General features: G+C 44.5%; 1 protein-coding gene across 1 annotated transcript; it reads left to right on the forward strand.

Moving 5' to 3' along the window:
- Positions 1-6,185: 6,185 nt before the first annotated feature.
- On the forward strand, positions 6,186-21,002 carry LOC121783783 (linoleate 9S-lipoxygenase 5-like). Its single transcript, XM_042181965.1, has 8 exons — positions 6,186-6,288; positions 17,219-17,488; positions 17,575-17,864; positions 18,192-18,429; positions 18,523-18,861; positions 18,960-19,153; positions 19,324-19,892; positions 20,014-21,002. The coding sequence occupies exons 2-8, from the start codon at positions 17,257-17,259 to the stop codon at positions 20,786-20,788; spliced, it is 2,637 nt and encodes an 878-aa protein (XP_042037899.1). The 5' UTR covers positions 6,186-6,288; positions 17,219-17,256; the 3' UTR covers positions 20,789-21,002.
- The last annotated feature ends 695 nt before the right edge of the window (positions 21,003-21,697 follow it).

Below are 21,697 nucleotides of genomic sequence, written 5' to 3' on the forward strand. Positions count from 1 at the left end.
AATTTACAAGTGTCGTCGGGCGTCGGCTCGTCGCCTCGTCGGACTCGGAAGGTAAATTTAAAAAAAAATGAAATGGGGGGGAAAAAGGAAAAATTGAAAAGGGCTTGAGATCAACTTAAACTTTCAAAGTTAAACTTTTCAAATTTAAGTTGAGTTGCCTACGTATCCACAATTTTATTGAGGAATCAAAGCCCACGTAGTTCTCTTACCTTGGGATCAACCCTTTTTTCTTGCAAAATGTTGCCCATTTTCTAAGCAAACACATATCAACACGCTATATACACATTGCTACATTTCTAATAGGGGCAATTTGATCTTCCAAAGCAATCAATGCATCTCGAACACACATAGTCAGAATATTATTCAAGCATCTAGCATGGAAAAAATTAGTACTAATAGATAGTTTGTTCTGATTTTTTCCATGCTAGATGCTTGAATAATGTTCTGACTATGTGTGTTCGAGATGCATTGATTGCTTTGGAAGATCAAATTGCCCCTATTAGAAATGCAGCAATGTGTATATAGCGTGCTGATATGTGTTTGCTTAGAAAATGGGCAACATTTTGCAAGAAAAAAAGGTTGATTCCAAGGTAAGATTTCATAGATCATTCAGGATGCGGCTAAGTTGTACTTGAAGATCATTAAAATATATTCCGCATTTGATATTTATCAAATGGGGAATATATTTTAATGATCTTCAAGTACAACATAGCCGCATCCTGAATGATCTATGAAATAGGGGGAAAAAAAAAAATTGAAAAGGGCTTGAGCTCAACTTAAACTTTCGAAGTTAAACTTTTCAAATTTAAGTTGAGGTGCCTACGTATCCACAATTTTATTGAGGAATCAAAGCCCACGTAGTTCTCTTACCTTGCTTACCTTTTTGGTCGGCAGTGCTCGCCGTTCACCGCCCCCGTCGACTCATTGCTAATGTTGAGTGCTATCGCTTCTGACCTCGTCATCGCCATCGGAAGAAAATTCTTCACCATCACTCTCTACACGGAAGTCGAAATCCGGCTCTTGTGCTCTCATGTCCGCCTTTGCCCAATCGTCAAGTAACATAGTGGCTTCCATGTTCTTGGCGGAGAGATTGCTCCTTTTGTCGTCTAGGACACAACCGCCGACACTAAAAGCTTGTTCAACGGCGACGGTGGAAGCGGGAACGGCGAATATCTCCTTAGCCATGATGGAGAGTATCGGAAACTCTTTGTCATGTGTTCCCCACCAATTAAGGACGTCAATTTGTTGAGTAGGAGGACCTGCATCTTGAAAAATAGAGCGCGATTCCAAATATATATCTAATTCACTAGTCGCTCTAGTCCTATTGGTTGTAGTACCGTATAGAACTTTATGCCCTAAGTTAATAATAAACGTACCTAATTGCGCCTTCTTTTCCATGCATTGTCGAACAACGGCTCGCGTCATTGAAGTTCGACTCAATTTTCTTGCAGCGGCATTATATACTTGCCGCATACTCGACTCAAAAGCATCGTTATCAAAAGCATTGAATGGAAAATGTTTCATAACGGCAAATCTAGACATCACATTAAGAGCATTTTTGTGATCATATTTCAAAAGAGTATTGCTACACATACCTGATGTTTGGGATGAACCCGTCGTCCCACTTCCGACTCCATGTTGAAAGTTGAGTTGAGTTTGGGTTGGAGCGATACCAAACTCGACCGGATGCGCTTTCTCCAGGTGACGGGTAAATGTACCGTACCCTCCACCCTTTCGGAATGTGTATACGTTTTCGCAATAGTTGCAATACACATTATAAGTGTTTGGATCGTTACTATCTTGTACCCTCTTGAAATGTTTCACGAAGATGTTTGAGGTTAAAGACCTTTCAGCTGGTCTAGGAGGTTGAGGAGGTTGTCCACGTCCACGACCACCACGACCACCACGACCACGCCGACTCCTTGGTGGTGGTGGGGGTGGCATTTCTTGAACCTCTTCTACCTCCTCCCCCTCCTCCTCGTCGTCATCATCATCATCATCATCGTCTTCATCAACATTCACGGGGGTTGGACTTTGTTGGGAATAGGCACCGCGACCGGGAGCACCACTACCGGTACCAACATAAGCATCGCCTTGGTATTGAGAGCGAGAGAGAGCAATAGCATGTGCCACATCTTGCTCTTCTCGAGCCTACAAAATAATATTTGTATTGTAAATACAAAATAAAATTATGAACAATAATGAAATGTAATTCAAAATTAATGAAATTAGTAGATAATAAATATTAACCTGCCACTCATCCATGTTCATTTGAGAAATTTCATCAATAACGGATCTCCGAGATGGCCTCTTGGCCTTTCCCTTTCCCTTATCAACACGACCTTCTCGGGATGAAGACATATTGGAATGGTATGTAGAAATGTAGAAATATGGAATAATATATTTTTTTTGTTTTAGTAATTGAGAAAGAAAGACAACTTATAGAACTACGGGAACAAGTATAACTGTATAAGTGTATAACAATGCGTAATAAGAGTAGCAATTGCGTAATTAAATGGAAGCACAATAGCACAAATGAGAAATTGGAGACAAAGAGAGAGAATTGAGAGATTGAAGAGAGAAACTCTTATTAACACAAGAGTGGGGTGAATGTAAATGAGGATAGAGGGGGGTATTTATAGAAAAAAATGAGGGGGAAAATGGAAGAATTCGAATTTGAAATTTAAAAAAAAAAAAAAATTTGAATTTTCACAAAACCGGCGGTTTTGGCGGAAAACCGCCGGAACCGGCGGAACCGCCGGTTTCCGGGCCAAAACCGCCGGTTTCCGAAATAAAACCGCCGGTTCGGTCAACGAACCGTCTGCAAAAGCTGCTCCATTGTCGCCTCGTGCTCCGCGCCGCCTCGAAAGTCACTAAACCGGCGGTTAACCGCCGGTTTTTCCGGTTAACCGCCGGTTAACCGCCGAAAAAACCGGCGGTTTCGACCGTTTTTTGAAGATCACCACCGGCCCTCATCCCCCTGCCTCGATTTAAGCGCCGGAACCGGCGGTTCCACGGTTAACCGCCGGTTCCGAACCGTCCCGAACCGCCGGTTCGGTGACGGTTCCGGTTCGAAATATCTTGAACCTGAACCGGACCGCGAACCGAATTGCGCCGGTTCCGGTTCGGGAATATTGCGCCGGTTCCGGTTCCGGTTCCGGAACCGCCGGTTCCGGTTCGGCGGTTAACCGCCGGAACCGGAACCGGTGGGCATGTCTACCTGTAATTGTAAAATTGAACAGCAGGAAGCAGAGAATCACGAGACGGTCCATTCAGAATTGCATGTAAATTTAATTTGGGAAGAAAGATAGATAATCGGAGTTGGAATTTGATTACAATTCTGAGCGTCAACTCTCAAGTAAACGTGTTGTACTGTTACACTAGTCAATACACGTTCACAGTATGTTGTGAATTGAAATTTGTACAGAGAAAAAGATCATTTAGAGTGATATTTATTTTGTTATAGTGATCTATTTTTGTTAACATCAGCGAAGTAAAAACACGGTTAGAGTGATGCTTATTTGATATTTTGTTATAGTGATCTATTTTGTTAACATCAGTGAAGTAAAAAACATGGTTAGAGTGATGTTTCTTTGATATTTTGTTATAATAATCTATTTTATTAACATCAGTGAAGTAAAAACATGATTAGAGTGATGTGTTACAGGGTTAGAGTGATGTTTATTTGATATTTTGTTATAGTGATCTATTTTGTTAACATCAGTGAAGTAAAAACTTGGTTAGAGTGATGTGTTCCACAATTAGAGTGATGTTTCTTTGATATTTTGTTATAGTGATCTATTTTGTTAACATCAGTGAAGTAAAAACATGGTTAGAGTGATATTTCTTTGATATTTTGTTATAATGATCTAACCGTGGAACACATCACTCTAAGCATGTACTTACTTCACTGATGTTAACAAAATATATCACTATAAGAAAATATCACAGAGACTTCACTCTAGCCGTGTAACACATCACTCTAAGCATGTACTTACTTCACTGATGTTAACAAAATAGACCACTATAAGCAAATATCACATAGACTTCACTCTAGCCGTGGAACACATCACTCTGAGCATGTACTTACTTCACCGATGTTAACAAAATAGATCACTATAAGAAAATATCACAGAGACTTCACTTCAGCTGTGGAACACATCGCTCTAAGCATGTACTTACTTCACTGATGTTAACAAAATAGATCACTATAAGCAAATATCAAAGATACTTCACTCTAGCCGTGGAACACATCACTCTAAGCATGTACTTACTTCACTGATGTTAACAAAATAGATCACTATAAGCAAATATCACAGATACTTTACTCTAGCCGTGGAACACATCACTCTAAGCATGTACTTACTTCACTGATGTTAACAAAATAGATCACTATAAGAAAATATCACAGAGACTTCACTCTAGTCGTGTAACACATCACTCTAAGCATGTACTTACTTCACTGATGTTAACAAAATATATCACTATAAGCAAATATCACAGAAACTTCACTCTAACCTTGGAACACATCACTCGAAGTATGTACTTACTTCACTGATGTTAACAAAATAGATCACTATAAGCAAATATCACAGAGACTTCACTCTAGCCGTGGAACACATCACTCTAAGCATGTACTTACTTCACTGATGTTAACAAAATAGATCACTATAAGCAAATATCACAGAGACTTAGCTCTAGTCTTGGAACACATCACCTTGGAACACATCACTCTAAGTATGTACTTACTTCACTGATGTTAACAAAATAGATCACTCTAAGCAAATATCACAGAGACTTCACTCTAGCCGTGGAACACATCACTCTAAGCATGTACTTACTTCACTGATGTTAACAAAATAGATTACTATAAGCAAATATCACAAAGACTTCGCTCTAGCCTTGGAACACATCACTCTAAGCATGTACTTACTTCACTGATGTTAACAAAATAGATCACTATAAGCAAATATCACAGAGACTTCACTCTAGCCGTGGAACACAAATTACTAGGCCACAAAGTTTTATAAACAAGAAGCATAAAATCGAATATCCAGAAAAGCTCATCAGAAACTGCCACCTGTCTCAGCAACATATAAATAAAGAATTGTTTTCATATGAATAATGGATCACATGACGTTTCGAATAATGATACATTTCTAATCTAGACACACTCAGAATTACAGCCGACTCTTTAGCTGTGCATTGTGTCTTTTTTTTTCTTATTATACTTTTCAGTTACGAGATCTTCCAAATCCTTAACGCTTATATATAATCTCCAAGTTTCAATCGAATCCGCCAAAAATAGTGGTGATGTCGAGCGTGATTTCTGGAAATTGCTGTTCGACGAAGCGTGAAAAGCTTATCATCGACACCGACATCGTGAGAGAAGGAGAGAGTGTGTGTTTGTGTGTGAGTGTGAATGGTGTGTGTATGTGAAAATATGAGAACAAACTCGGTTTCCTAAAGTACCCCTATGCAGTTTTTATTAACTAAAAATGTTTACTTATTTTGGTCATTGGATTAAGATAATGTATGGCTGAGATTTGTTCTCTAGTTATACACTTAATATTAGTTATACTTTGATCATCTCCCTATACATATATGCTATACTCTTTTTTGTAGTACTATTATTTTTAGCCAATCTTTAAAGTACACTTGTACCAAAAAAATCTTGAGTTTATTCGTAGCTTTGCGTATCAAGAAAGGTACGTGAAACTCACGATATATAATTAATACTCCCTAGTAATATACTCAATTTTTTTTATATTTTTATATACTAGTAGTACAATATTATTTTTATGACATGATAAATAAACTTAGTTAGAATTGATATCTTAGTAAATCACTATTCAAAATATAAGTTCATGTAGTAAGATAGATCTAATCTAACAAATTTGACTCACAAATTAAGTCAACTTGATTTATTTGGTCATAAAAAAATAATCATTCTTAACTTTTGTAAATGTTCTGAACACATAGAATAATTTAATCCTAAAAGTAATTTCTAACAACTAAAATCCGCTGCAATGATATGAAACATGCAGGAAATTATCTCTCGATACAGGACAAAAATAATTGAAATTATTATATTCCCAACTTACAAATGATCAAGTTTAATTAATTGTTTCCCCACGTGACAACAGCATGTTTGATTAAAAATGAAGAAATAGTCCAACGCATCAGACGACTCATCTACCTTCCAAGAAAACACACCATCGCTGTTGCTACAGCTGCGTTCATAATTTCTACTAATAAAACCACCCAATTCTCGAACTAATTCATTGCATATTGATGGATCCGCGAATTTCTGATGTTAGTAAATGCTGGTAGAGAATGAAGATTACGACACAAAGAATTTACGTGGTTCGATTTACTGAAGTAAATCTACGTCCACGGGAAGAAGGGAGGGCAAGATTGTATTGCTTGATCTGGGATTACAGCTTACAACACAGACTTGCTATATGGTATTTTATCTCTAGAGAGCTTAACCCTTTTCTATCTGATCTAAGTTCTATTTATACATTGAACTAAGGTCGTGGCTTGCAGCCCCACTAACAAGATCGTGGGTGAGCAATAACTGCTCAATAACTGCTTCGTACCACTAAATAGATCGTGGGTATAGCGGAGGTCGTGGAGGCCTTTCATGAGTCCACTAACTCCTAGTTCGGTCGAATGCTGAGACCGAACTGCTGGACTTTACCGATCAGCTCTTGCCGATCTGAGAGGAGAGCTTGACTGGTCGGCTTTTACCGAGCTGTAGGCTGAGTCCGAACTCTTTGGTCGTGCCGAACTCTTTGGTGCCGAACAGATACTCTTTCTGGGCTGATGGGCCGTCACTGTTATTGGGCTTGCCATTAGGGTTTAGTTCGTACCCCATCACTACCCCCCCCGAAAAGCGAAGTGAATCACTTCGGCGAGGTGAGTCACTTCGGCATTCTGGATAATGGTAAGGGGGAGGCTGACGTCAGGGGACGTGCCTTGCGCGTGCCTGCATTAAATGCGACAGTAAAATCCGGCCGTTGAATCCTGAAAAGGTGGGATTCGAAACAGCGCAACGATCTCGAAATCTTTCCCGAATCTGATAAATATGCTCTTTCTTCCTCATTTGAACACCTTTGCTGTTGCGTCTTCTATACTCTCTCTTTCTCGAGAAATTTTCTTCCGCTTTCAAGAGCTTCTTCAGACTTTCTTCACCTTCAAAAAGTAAGAAAAATGGCTTCTATTTCTTCTTCGGAGTCGGGTAGCAGTAGGAGAGGCGGTAAGGGGTCTTCTGTCCGGAAAGAGTCCGGGGAGAAGACCGTAGAGTATTTCCATAGTATTTTGAGTAAGGATACTGTGGTATCCCTACCCGAAAAATACTTTTTTCCTGGGGGGAGGGCGGTGGTACCTGACGGTGATCATAGGGCTGACTCCCCGCCGGAGGGTTACGCCACCGTGTACGAGGCCTGCTTAGAATGCGGGCTTCGTTTCCCCCTCCCTTCTGCCTTTATAGATTTACTAGATTTTTTTCAGCTTCCTTTAGGCCAGGTGACTCCGAACTCTTGGAGGCACTTGTCGGCCTTCGCTGCCGAACTCCGTAGGTTAGGAAGGGATTTGTCTTTGAAGGCGATCCTTAAATTCTTTCAATTTAAGAGGAAGGGGTCTTGGTTTTACTTGATCCCTGTACAGCCCTTTAGGGCCTTTTGTAAAACGAAGTGGCCGAAGTGGCAAAACCGCTTCTTCTATTATGATAGGACCGCGGCTCCTAGTTTTCCCTGGAGAGGGCCGAAGTCCGTTATCCGTCATCCTCGGCCTGAACCGTTGGACGAGCTCGATGGCGAGCTCAACAAGATTCCCATAGTTAGGAAACAATACACGGAGTCTGAGCTCGTCAAGGGCGACGTCGTGTTCGACATCTCGTCTTCGGACGAAGAGGCCGAGGGTGAGGATTTCTCTTTATCTTTATGCTCTACTGCTTTAACGAAGAAAATCTGACTTTGCTTTCTTGCTTTTTGGCAGTGTACATGCTGAATAAGGCTATCCGAAAGTCCCCCGAGCTTGTGGAGCCGGAGAGGCAGAGGGCCCCTATCTCGGCGTCTGAAGCCGAGAAGAATCCGAAGAGGCGAAAAACCTCTTCTTCGGATCCGAAAGAGCCGGAGTCGTGTTCGGCCAAAGGGAAGGGGAAATTTCATGAGTCCCCAAGAGTGCCGGGGAAAGACCTGGTCGTCTCCGAGGTGGTTGTAGACATCCCGGAACACGTCCCTGAGCCTTTTCAATGGCCGACGAATTTTGTGGAGGTAAGCTTTCTGACTTGGCTTCTTTTCCACATTTTTTGATGGCCATTCTGTTGAGTTTTTTCCTTGTTCATCTTCAGAGAGCCAAGCTCGTCTCCGTGGAGCTCTCCAAAGCATCCCACGACTACGAGGAGATGCAGAAGGAGTTGCATCTTGCTCGTAGTATGGCCGAACAGGCTGAGGCCAAATTTGAGAGGGCCCGAGCTGCTAGGATCTCGGCTCAGGATGAAGCCCGGTCAGCCAAAAACCAGCTCATCATCCTGCAAGAGCAGACGAAGCACCGGGAGGCTCAGAAGGAGGCCGCCGCCGTGGCTGCCCAGGGGGAGGCTCTCCGTGTTTACACGGAGAAACTCTTTTTGAGCAGCCAGTTCTCGGCCTTTGTCGGTAGTCTGGTAAGGCTAATTACCGATAAGGGCGAGCAGGGGGCCGACGTCGTGCTGCCTCTGTACAGCCGAGAGATAGCAGCTCGGCTTCAGAATCTGCCGCTCCTTGAGGAGCTCGCTTCATCCTCGGTCCTGCTTTCTGCAGACCGAGTCCGGAGTTGTCGAGCTGATCGGGACGAGAACCTGGAGGCTATCTTTGCCTCCGTGGGACCCGTTTCACCCGCTTCGACTTACAACGGAGAGGGTGAGGCCGAGTTGCTGGAGCTGGAGGCCGAAGTCGAGCGGGCCGGGCATCCGGAGAAGGAGGCCGATCAGGAGGCGGAGGCGAGGCCGGCAGGATGCGAGGCCGAGGCTGAGGTAGCTCAGGAGAAAGAAGCTGAACCAGACCAAGGAGCCGGAGACGAAGCTGGCGGAGTATGATTTCGTCTCCCTTCTCTTAGTCTAGTTTCTTCCTTGTAAAATGGCCTTGAAGCCCTCCTAGTGTAAAAATTTTCCTTGTGAATGAAAAATTCTCTACACTTGTCTTCGTATAGCTTTTCGTACTCGCCTTTATTCCTGTTGTATTTTACTATCTGCTCGGTACAGCTGCCGAACTAATATAGCTGCTTTGTACTCAAGGAGATGGAGATACTTCACTGGAAACGGCTGTACTCTTCGGCTTTAGACGAAGCTGAGAAAAGAGCTATAGCCGATCAGACGAAGAAGGACGAGCTTCTGGCTCGTTTAGTGAAGGTGGAGGCCGATAATAAGGACTTAGAGTCCGATAAGAAGGATCTGGAGGCCGAGCTGAATACGACCATTGCTGAGAGGACTGCGTACGAGGATTACATCCGTGTGCGCGGGGGAGTGACCATATCAGATGTTCAGAGTCGAGTTGACGAACTGTGGGAGGAATATCATGTACTCCGGAGGAACAATGCGCTGGAGAGCTCGGCTTGCCAACAAGTTGTGAAATCATTGCGGCGCTGGGCTTCTCGGTACGACATCATTCTTTCCCGGCGTCCCTCAATCGGGAGATTCCTTAGGCATTTCCCGCCAACAGATGCTCGCACTCCAGATCAAGCCTCTGGTTCCCTTGTTCAAAATCCTACTCCCAGTCAACAACGAACTCCGGAACAGCCGGAAACGTCAAGACGAGAACGGGCTCAGGAGCAACCGGAATCGTCAAGACAGGGACGGACTGAAATTCGCCGAGGAGTCGTGACTATGAGCGAGCAAGATCAGCAGATGCTTATTGCAGAGACTCTTCATCGCCGAGGTGTTAGGACTTCTCGGGCTCGGGGAAGAGGCGTTGGGTCGAGGATAGCATCTCGTCGACCTGCTTATTCTTCATCTGCTCGGAACAACCGAACTCGGCTTCCAGAGGATTTTGCAGATAGGTGGCTTAACTTCAGCAACCCTGGACAGTAGAATAGTCCTTTGTAATAGCGTAACGCCATTTTGTAGGGTAGCGGAGTTGTATGCCGAACAAGATTTGAAAAATGAAATTTTGTTTTCGCTTCTAACACTGTATTTACAGCTTAGCGAAAAAATTTCATCGTACTTGTCCTCGGTCTTATGAAGTAAACTTCTTTGACCGGACTTGGTCCTTGGTCTTATGAAGTAAACTTCTTTGACCGGACTCGTCTTTGGTCTGATGAAATAAACATCTTTGACCGGACTCGTCTTTGGTCTGATGAAATAAACATCTTTGACCGGACTCGTCTTTGGTCTGATGAAATAAACATCTTTGACCGGACTCGTCTTTGGTCTGATGAAATAAACATCTTTGACCGGACTTGGTTTGTGTTCTAATTTGGCGATTTTTGTCGCCGGGATCGAACTTTCCCTTGTCCTAATTCGGCGAGTTTTATCGCGTGGATCGGACTTTCCCAGTTAACCGAAGTGGTCTTATGCAGTAAACCTCTTTGACTAGACATGGTCGTCCCCGGTCTTATGAGGTAAACTTCTTTGACCGAACTTGGTCGTCCTAATTCGGCGAGGTTTATCGCGTGGATCGGACTTTCCCTTATTGCAGTTCGTTTCAGACGAAGTGCTTATTTCTTAAGCCGAATTGTGGTCTTGTATCTTCCTGAGAAGCTTGGACTCACAATCGTTGGCTTATTGCAGTTCGTTTCAGACGAAGTGCTTGTTAAGCTGAATTGCGGTCTTGTATCCTCCTTGGAAGCTTGGACTCACAATCGTTGGCTTATTGCAGTTCGTTTCAGACGGACTGCTTGTTAAGCTGAATTGTGGTCTTATATCCTCCTTAGAAGCTTGGACTCACAATAGTCTTTAATAATCGATCTAAAAAGGGGATCAGTCTTTAAAGAACGATATACCTTGGTACCATTTGTAAGAGACGACAAGCACATAAAGACAAAACACATAGAGAAAAAATGAAAAAGATGAAAGAAAAAAACTTTAAACTTTTTATAAAACGACAAGTAAAAGGTACAAGTAAAAAACAAACAAATAAAAACATATACCCCTATGACCGAACTAGACACGAGACGGACTGACCGGACCTTGTCTCTTACAAGTGGAACTTCTTGAGGTTGGAGACGTGCCATGTTCGGGGTACTTGTTCTCCTGACATGTGAGTCAATTTATAAGACCCTTTGCCGAGGACTTCTGACACCCGATACGGACCCTCCCATGTGGGCTCGAGTTTGCCCAGCTTTTCTGCTCGGCTTACTTCGTTGTTTCTCAAGACGAGATCTCCCACTTGAAATTGAAGCTTTTTCACCCTTTGGTTATAATACCGGGCTACTTGCTCCTTATACTTGGCTGCTTTTATGCACGCCAATTCTCTTCTTTCTTCGGCGAGATCTAGTTCTGCTCTCAGTCCGTCGTCATTCATTTCTGAGGAGAAATTTAGAGTTCGGGGACTGGGTACGCCGATCTCCACCGGAATTACGGCTTCAGTGCCATACACCAGACTATACGGAGTTTCACCGTTGGAGGTTTTGGGTGTAGTTCGGTAGGACCATAGGACTTGAGGGAGATTTTCTACCCATTGTCCTTTGGCTTGTTCTAACCGAGCTTTTAACCCTTTCACCAGAATCCGGTTCGTTACTTCCGTTTGTCCGTTTGCTTGGGGATGGGAGACCGAAGTGAACCGCTGTTGAATGTTCAGCTCTTGGCACCAATTCTTGAACGTCTTGTCGGTGAACTGAGTCCCATTATCCGAGATGAGGATGTGGGGTATGCCAAATCGGCACACTATGTTCTTCCAGACGAAGTCCAATGCCTTTGAGCTCGTTATCGTAGCTAATGGTTCCGCCTCCACCCACTTCGTGAAGTAGTCCACGGCAACGATAAGGAATTTCATTTGCCGAGGAGCTTGAGGAAGTGGTCCCACTATGTCTATGCCCCATTGCATGAAAGGCCAAGGGCTTTGCATAGTGTATAGATCGGTCTGCGGCATCCTTGGGACATTTGCATGAATTTGGCACTTCGTACACTTCTTGACGAGCTGCACTGCCTCTTGTACCATGGTTGGCCAATAATATCCCCATCTCAGAACTTTTTTAGCTAAAGCTCTGGCTCCGATGTGGCTACCGCACGATCCTTCATGAACTTCTCTGAGGATGTAGTCCGTCTCTTCTGGTCCTACGCACCGCAATAACGGCTGGAGGTAAGACTTTCTAAAGAGGACTCCTTCATGAAGTTCGTACCGAAGTGCTCGGCACGTGATCTTCCGAGCTTCTCTCTTATCCTCGGGCAATTGTCCTTGATCCAGATACTGCAAGATCGGCGTCATCCAGTTCGGCGAGCTGGATACTGAATGTACCTCGGCTTCATCAATGCTTCGATGCATTAATTCTTCCGCCTTTGAGCTCGGATCTGAGGCCAACTTACTTAAGGCATCTGCTCGGCTATTTTCCGCTCTAGGAATGCGGATTATCCGAAAATAGGAGAAACTTCGGCTGATGCTTCGCGCTTTGTCCAAATACTTCTTCATTCTCTCGTCACGAGCTTCACTTGTACCCAACATGTGATTTACTATGACTTGTGAATCACAATGGACTTTGAGAGATTTGACGAGCAGACTTTGCGCTAACTGGAGTCCGGCCAGGAGGGCTTCGTACTCGGCTTCATTATTAGTAGTGGGGAATAGGAACCGAAGTGAGTAGGTTACCTCGTGTCCGTCGGGAGCGACAAGTAAAATACCAGCTCCACTTCCCATCTTGTTTGAAGCTCCATCTACGAATCCGCTCCAGCAGTCCGGCGGCTCTACTTCGGATTCCAAGGGCTGTGCTAGTTCGGCATTGGCAGAATTCTTCTGTTCGGCAATAACAGGAATTGCTTGATCGAACTTTGCTTCTGCAAGAAAATCTGCCAAGGCTTGTCCCTTGATGGCTTTCCGAGGTAGATATTCAATTGTGTGCTCTCCCAACTCTATAGCCCACTTGGCGATTCTGCCTGATGCTTCTGGTTTGGTCAACACTTGCCGAAGTGGCAGATCAGTCAAGACGCATACCTTGTGAGCATAGAAGTATGGCCGCAGTCTCCTTGCTGCATTTACTAATGCCAGAGCAATCTTTTCCAGAGGTTGATACCTGGTTTCTGGACCTCTTAATGCTCGGCTTGTAAAATAGATGGGAAGCTGCTTTAGGCCTTCTTCTCGTACAAGCACCGCGCTGATGGTTTGATCCGATGCCGCTAAGTATAAGAATATTACTTCGGCTTCGGTTGGAGCAGAGAGAATAGGAAGCTCGGCTAGATAACTTTTGAGCTCGTCAAAGGCCTTTTTCTGCTCGGCTCCCCACTCGAACTTTGGTGCCTTTTTCAACACCTTGAAGAACGGCAGTTGCTTTTCGGCTGCTTGGGAAAGGAATCGATTCAGTGCGGCTAGACATCCGGTTAGCCTTTGCACGTCATGTATGGACTTCGGCATTGCCATGTTCTGAACGACTTGAACTTTTGAGGGGTTTGCCTTGAGTCCGTCCTTTGAAACCCAACAACCCAGAAACTTTCCCGAATCTACCAAAAAGGTACACTTTTGGGGATTAAGTTTGAGGTTGGCTTTCTTGAGCACGTTGAGAGTGGACTTGAGGTTGTGCTCGTACTCCGAAGTGCTTTTGCTTTTGACGACTATATCGTCAACATACACTTCGACCTCCTTTCCAATCAGGTGCCGAAAAAGCTTGTCTACCATCCTTTGATAAGTGGCTCCGGCATTCTTTAAACCGAATGGCATCTTTTTATAAGCGAAAATGCCGAAATCAGTAATGAAGGCCGTTTTTGAAGCGTCAATCTCATCCATTAAAACTTGATGGTATCCTTTGTACAGATCAAGAAAACAAAAAATTTCAAAGCCTATCAAAGCTTCTACTTTTTTATCTATGTTCGGAAGGGGATAGCAATCTTTGGGACAGTGCTTATTTAGATCGGTGAAATCTATGCACATCCGCCATCCTCCTTCCTTTTTCTTGATCATGACAGGATTGACCACCCACGAAGGATACTTCACTTCGAATAACACATCCGCCTTCAATAATTGACGGACTTCGTCATGGATGACTTGACTTCGTTCTGCCGCAAAGAGTCTTTGCTTCTGTTTTATCGGCAGGACTGAAGGATCAATATTTAACCGATGAGTGATTACCTCGGGGGGTACTCCGGTCATGTCCAACGGAGACCATGCAAAGACGTCTTTATACTCCTTGAGGAGCTGGATGGTTTTTTTCCCGAAGTAGGGGCGTTCCCGCGAAGCCGATCTTAACCGTTCTGGATGGATCGTCTTCGTACAGCTGAACTGTCATCGAGTTCGGCTCCGGTATGACTTCGGTCATCGCCTCAGACTCCGGCTGCTGTGATTGCTATGCTTGGTGGTGCCGATCTGACTGCTCGGCACTTCTAAGCGCAATTTGCAGACATTCCTTTGCTCTCTTTTGGTCACCTCGGATGACCGCTATCCCTCCTTTAGTAGGGATCTTGATGGTGAGGTGATAGGTGGAGCAAACGGCCCGAACTGTGTTGAGCCAGTCTCTTCCCAGGATGACGTTGTACGGGGACCGAGCTTTCACCACGAAAAACTCAATCATCGTACTGGAGCTAGTAGGCGCTTTCCCCACCGTGATCGGAAGGCTGATAATACCTTCAGGGCGGGTGTCCTCCTGGGTGAAGCTCTTCAGGGGAAGCGGAGCCGGACTGAGCCGAGCTGGGTCCACTTCTAGTTTGTCGAAGCACTCTTTAAAAAGAATGCTAACCGACGCTCCTGTATCCACAAACACCCTGTGGATCAGTTTGTTTGCCACTCCGGCTTGGATGACAATGGCGTCTTGGTGAGGAGAGATGGCTGGGACGGGATCAGCAGCCGAGAACGTAATCACTTCGTCCTGCTTCAGCCTTTTATGCGTTGGCTCCTCTCGATTGGAGCCTCTGCGTTCTGACTTTAGGGACGACTTGGTCTTCCCGGCAGGGAGCGCGTCAATAGTCTGGATTACTCCATCATATTGCGGCTCGTCATCGTCTTCGGGATCCGGCTGCCTTTTCGGATCCTGAGGAGCGCAGTTCGCACCACTCTGCTTTTTATTCTTCTTTGGCTGCTTGCTTCGGTATTTTTTCAATGCCCCTGCCTTCACAAGAACATCGATACCTGCAGCCAAGTTTCTGCACTCCTCAGTATCGTGACCGTGGTCTTGATGGTAGGAGCAGTAGCTATCCTGTGGTCGGCGCGCGGCTGATTTCGTCATCCGCTTTGGCTTTTCGAATAGGTCAGAGTGCAGTTCGAAAATTTCCGCTCTCGGCTTGTTCAGCGGCACGAACTGCGCGGGCGGCTTCTCGGGATTGAGACGAGGTCCCAATCTGTCTTGCACCGGAGCCCTTTGAATTCTTTCAAATGGAGTCCGGCGAGGATGCCCCTGATCGCTATGATCGGGCTTCCTTCTGTCTCCTCGGGTCGATGAGCTGTCTAACGACCGTTTGCGACGGTCTGCCTCATCGGCCCGGGAGTACTGGTCCGCAATGTCCCACATTTCCTGAGCTGTCTGCGGACCGCACTCAACGAGCTTCCTGTAGAGAGCTCCGGGCAGGATTCCATTTTGGAATGCCGAAATGACAAGCAGATCGTTGAGATCGTCTACTTGCAGGCATTCCTTGTGGAATCTTGTCATAAAGTCGCTGATTTTTTCGTCGCGACCTTGACGAATGGAAAGCAGCTGAGCCGAAGTGATTCGGGCTTCCGCTTTCTGAAAGAACCTCCTGTGGAAGGCATCCATTAGATCTCGGTAAGATCTGATGCTGCCCTGGGGGAGGCTATCGAACCACCTTCTCGCGTTCCCGATGAGCAGCTCGGGAAACAGCTTGCACATGTGGACCTCGTTGAGACCCTGGTTCGCCATGTTATATTGATAGCGCCCCAAGAAATCGTAAGGATCCACGAGCCCATCGTAAGTCATCGACGGAGTTCGGTAGTTCTGTGGTAGGGGAGTTCGGGTGATGTCGTCCGAGAACGGAGTCTTCAGTGCTCCGTACACGGCGAATCCGATATCTCGTCGGTATGGAGGAGATTGAGTTCTCCTGTGATTCCGGTACCGAGGAGGAACAGGAATATGTCGGGGTTGAGGATTCTTCTTCCTGGAAGACACGGCACTACTGCGGTAGTGACTTTCTTGTGCGGAGGGAGAAGGAGAATCCGCCGTTTTCGTCTCCGGCTGCTTTTGGCTTTTTCGCAGGAAGGTTAAGAATTCCTCCTGCTTCGCCGCCAAAAACTGCTTGACAGCCTCATTCAAATCGGGCTGCTGGGAAGACTCAGTGGGATGATTTTTGGAGCGGCTTGTTCCTTCGCCATGAGAACTGGTGGTGGATTTATCCCTAGGCTGTTTTCCAGACCTATGGGATGTATTGGCTTCCTCCTGGTTCTCACGGGCAGGAATACGGGTATTCTGCGATCTGGTATGCATTTTTTGGGTGGAAAAAATGGATCAAAAATTCGCTTTATCACAAATTTTGTTCTCTGGTTCCCACAGACGGCGCCAGTGATGGATCCGCGAATTTCTGATGTTAGTAAATGCTGGTAGAGAATGAAGATTACGACACAAAGAATTTACGTGGTTCGATTTACTGAAGTAAATCTACGTCCACGGGAAGAAGGGAGGGCAAGATTGTATTGCTTGATCTGGGATTACAGCTTACAACACAGACTTGCTATATGGTATTTTATCTCTAGAGAGCTTAACCCTTTTCTATCTGATCTAAGTTCTATTTATACATTGAACTAAGGTCGTGGCTTGCAGCCCCACTAACAAGATCGTGGGTGAGCAATAACTGCTCAATAACTGCTTCGTACCACTAAATAGATCGTGGGTATAGCGGAGGTCGTGGAGGCCTTTCATGAGTCCACTAACTCCTAGTTCGGTCGAATGCTGAGACCGAACTGCTGGACTTTACCGATCAGCTCTTGCCGATCTGAGAGGAGAGCTTGACTGGTCGGCTTTTACCGAGCTGTAGGCTGAGTCCGAACTCTTTGGTCGTGCCGAACTCTTTGGTGCCGAACAGATACTCTTTCTGGGCTGATGGGCCGTCACTGTTATTGGGCTTGCCATTAGGGTTTAGTTCGTACCCCATCACATATCTTCCATTTCCAAAACACGATTTTCATATTAACAATGGGGATTTTCCCACCATGCGACTCTTCAGAGGTGATGGAGAAGCTGCTCGGATCCGTGTGTGGGAAAACCAGAGACGATCCCATTCCCAAGATCGAAGGCAAAGTCGTGTTAATGAAGAAAAACGTTATGGACAGCACCGACTTATGGGCATCATTCGTCGATCGCGTCCACGAGCTCTTCGGTCGAGGCATCTCCTTGCAGCTCATTAGCTCCGAGCATTTCGATCTTGGTTAGTGAATTTTGACCATATTTTTTTTCTTTTAGAAAGATGATCAATAATGATTTCTCATTTATATATATATTTTTTTATTGCAGATGATCCCAAGAGAGGGAGGCTAGGAAAGGAAGCCTACTTGGAGGATTGGGTGACTAAGTTGACTTCACTTAAAGCTGAAGATGAGGTCTCCTATGATGTCGAATTCGACGACTGCCTTGGGATTCCAGGGGCTTTCGTGATCCGGAATCGACATCATAGTCAAATCTATCTCAAGTCCCTCGAGTTACAAGATGTCCCCGGACACTCAGGTCCTCTCCATTTCGTATGCGACTCGTGGGTTTATCCCTCACATCGCTATGATTCGGACCGCCTCTTTTTTTCAAATAAGGTACGTTACTATTGTCAATTTATATGTAGAATATGAAAATCTACGATACTGAAGCACCTAGATGCGAAGTAATTAACCCGTTATTTGGAATCTTCTTGTCTCCTTTTATGTTTTCTAGCTAAAGCAAATTAATACTAGTATTATACTTCTCATAACAATTTATACAATTGATGTCAGATTCTAAATTACTCAGTGCCCAAAAGTAATTCCCATAGACACGGGATGTTGACTATCTTAATTATAGACTCCTTTATTAACTATTCATATAGGATTATAGATCAAATTAACTAGTCTAAATGTAAGATAAAATTATTTTTGTTTGATTAGGCATACCTACCATCGGAAATGCCACCACCACTTATCGTTTATAGAGAGCAAGAGCTAAAAAACCTCCGAGGAAAAGGCTCCGGCGAGCTCAAGGAGTGGGACAGAGTGTACGACTATGCATACTACAACGACCTCGGAAGCCCTGAAAAAGGTGAGGATCACGCCCGCCCGGTGCTAGGCGGACCAGCCTACCCGTACCCTCGTAGGGCACGGACAGGTCGCGCACCAAACAAAAAAGGTAGCATTACAATGCACTCAACAGTCAACACACATTACTAAAAATTTCCCAACTGTACTAATACGACTTTTAACCCAACCTTGACGACTGAAGATCCCAACACGGAGAGCAGATTGTTCCTCCTAAACCTAAACATCTATGTCCCACGAGATGAAAAATTCGCCCAAGTCAAGTTCTCGGATTTCATTGGCTATGCCATAAAATCGGTAGGGCAAGTCCTAGTCCCCGAGATCAAGGCCTTGTTCGACAAAACATTTAACGAGTTTGACACGTTCAATGACGTCTTGAGCATCTACGAGACGAGGACTCAGTTGCCTGACGATAAATCCTTAGCGAAAATCAAAGACTGCGTTCCGTGGGAGCTGCTTAGGGAGCTTATTCGTTCCGATGGTGAGAGGTTCCTCAACTTCCCAGTTCCTGAAGTTATACAAGGTACATAAAGTTTAGACTATAGTATAATTTGGAAGTATGTCACATTTGTAATTTTATTTGATTGATTCGAATTAAATTTAACATGAGTTCCTATGCAGCGGATAAGACGGCGTGGAGAACGGATGAAGAGTTCGGCCGTGAAATGCTGGCCGGCGTCAACCCGGTTGTCATTCGACTTCTCGATGAGTTTCCACCAAGAAGCAAACTAGACACTGGAGTATATGGCAATCAAGATAGTATCATCACAACAGAGGATATGGAGAAAAACATGAATGGCCTCACTGTTATTGAGGTAAAATTAAGATACTTATCTCATTTATCATTTAGAGGATAGTAAAAGTTTCAGCATGCAGATAATCTGCTCTGATACCATAATAGAGTTTACATCATAAAATCAATTGACTATAAATATAATAGTTTATTATACTTATAGTGATTTCAATTATCACTTTACTTGTACAGGCAATAGAGAAGAAGAAGTTGTTCATACTAGATCACCACGACGCGCTGATGCCGTACCTGAGACGGATCAACACGACGTCGACGAAGACTTACGCCACCCGAACCCTCCTTCTGCTCGAGGAAAACGGCACGTTGAAGCCACTCGCCATCGAGCTCAGCTTGCCACACGAATCCGGAGATTCGCATGGAGCAGTGAGAAGAGTGTTCACTCCGTGCAACGAAGGCGTAGGCGGCATGATTTGGCAGCTAGCAAAAGCATACGCCGCCGTCAACGATTCCGGCTTCCACCAACTCATCAGCCACTGGTTGAACACCCACGCCGTGATCGAGCCATTCTCGATCGCGACGAACAGACAGCTGAGCACTCTCCATCCGATCTACAAGCTTCTCAAGCCACACTTCCGCGACACGATCCACATAAACGCCTTGGCCCGCCACACTCTCATCAACGCCGGTGGAGTACTCGAGACCACCGTCTTCCCGGGTCGATACGCCATGGAAATGTCCTCCTTGGTCTACTCGAACTGGAATTTCACTGATCAGGCTCTCCCGAAGGACCTTCTCAAAAGGTACGTTACGAACTCTAATGTCTCACATCAATTGTTTAATGAAACTGCAGTTAAGTTTTTAGATTAAATGAGTTCTCTCTTTTAATATGGAGTACTAATATTTTATTATCTCTAAAAACAGAGGAGTGGCGGTTCCTGATCGGAGCCGGCCGCACGGCCTCCGCCTTCTGATAGAGGACTATCCATTCGCGGTGGATGGGTTAGAAATCTGGTCGGCGATCAATCTCTGGGTGACAGAGTATTGCTCGTTGTACTACCTGACCGACGAAAAGGTAACTGGGGACGTGGAGCTTCAGTCGTGGTGGAAGGAGATTCGCGAGGTCGGGCACGGGGACCTGAGCGATAAGCCGTGGTGGCCGGAAATGGCGACACGGGACGACCTCATCGAGTGTTGCACCATAGTAATATGGGTGGCGTCGGCCCTCCACGCAGCGGTTAACTTTGGCCAGTATGCTTACGCTGGCTATCTCCCGAACCGGCCCACTGTGAGCCGGCGGTTCATGCCTGAACTGGGTTCGCCCGAGTACGCAGAGCTGGAGAATGAGGAGAATCACGAGGTTGCGTTTCTGAAAACCATAACGGCTCAGTTCCAGACGCTGCTCGGGGTGTCACTGATCGAGATGCTGTCGAGGCATTCGACGGACGAGATCTATCTTGGGCAGAGGGAGACGCCGTATTGGACCGGCGACCGAGAACCGGTTCAGGCGTTCGAGCGGTTCAGCGCTTCACTGGTTGAGATTGAGGATATGATAAAGAGTAGGAACCTCGACCCGGAGTTGAGGAACCGAACCGGGCCGGTTCAGATGCCGTACATGTTGCTCTATCCCAACACTTCGGATGACACCAAAAAGGGTGGACTTAATGTCAAGGGAATTCCAAATAGTGTGTCTATCTAAATACGTGCAATCTAGTTATTTATGTCACATAATTAATTTTCTTGTAATGAGTCGATTTTGAATATTATTTGAGTTGAGGATTCAAATAGTCATCTCCACTATTCAGTTTTGTGATTTTCAGATAATGCACTTTTGTATAATCAATGTATAAATGACTTGAGTCAAATCTATTTGCACCAAGCAATAACCTATTTTTCATGTAGATTTCTTCTTATTTGGGTTTTTTTGGACTCATCTATTTTACTACTCCCAGTACCATAAAAATAGTGAGAACATTTGGGATGGTATGATAATTAATACATACTTCCTCCGTATTTAAAAAATAGAAATATTTGAAAAGGCACGAGTTTTAAAGTACAATTGGTAAAGTAAGTGAGAAAAATTGGTAATGTAAGAGAAAGTAAAAGAAAAATGAGTAAAGTAAGAGAGATGGAGAAAAAAAGTAGTGAAAGTAGAGTTAGTGGATTGTGGGGTCTATGTCCTAAAATAGAAAGATTCTAAAGTTTCTATTTTTAAAGAACGACCTAAAATGGAAATAGTTGTTATTTTTAAAAAAACGGATGAAGTAATTGATAAAGTAAGAAAGTGCATGTGAAAGTAGTTAAAATAGTCTAATAGTATAAGCGGTAAATAAATTTATATATATGAATAAGTTGGAGAAAACTTTTTATAAATAAAAATTGACTATTTTTATTGGGAGGAAGGAAAATGAAAGTGTCCATATTTTTATTATGACGCAAATGAAATATTTTTTTCCTAATGAACTGCATCTTTACTTTTTAATACCTTGTGCTCAAATGGAACGTCTCAATTATAATAGAACGGAAGGAAGGAGTACAAAGGCCATCAGCAGCACGAAGAAGGTAAATTAATTTCAAATTAGGTCCATACAACCACACCATAGGACAA

This window comes from Salvia splendens, chromosome 2, assembly GCF_004379255.2.
Source record: "Salvia splendens isolate huo1 chromosome 2, SspV2, whole genome shotgun sequence".
Classification (NCBI taxonomy): domain Eukaryota; kingdom Viridiplantae; phylum Streptophyta; class Magnoliopsida; order Lamiales; family Lamiaceae; genus Salvia; species Salvia splendens.

What these genes read in the sequence shown, in the direction of transcription:
- LOC121783783 (XM_042181965.1), top strand. Translation starts at nt 17,257, where the DNA reads ATGGGGATTTTCCCACCATGCGACTCTTCAGAGGTGATGGAGAAGCTG. An exon ending in GCCTCTTTTTTTCAAATAAG is followed by an intron (nt 17,865 to 18,191) that starts GTACGTTACTAT and finishes TTGTTTGATTAG; the next exon opens with GCATACCTACCATCGGAAAT. An exon ending in AGTTCCTGAAGTTATACAAG is followed by an intron (nt 18,862 to 18,959) that starts GTACATAAAGTT and finishes GTTCCTATGCAG; the next exon opens with CGGATAAGACGGCGTGGAGA.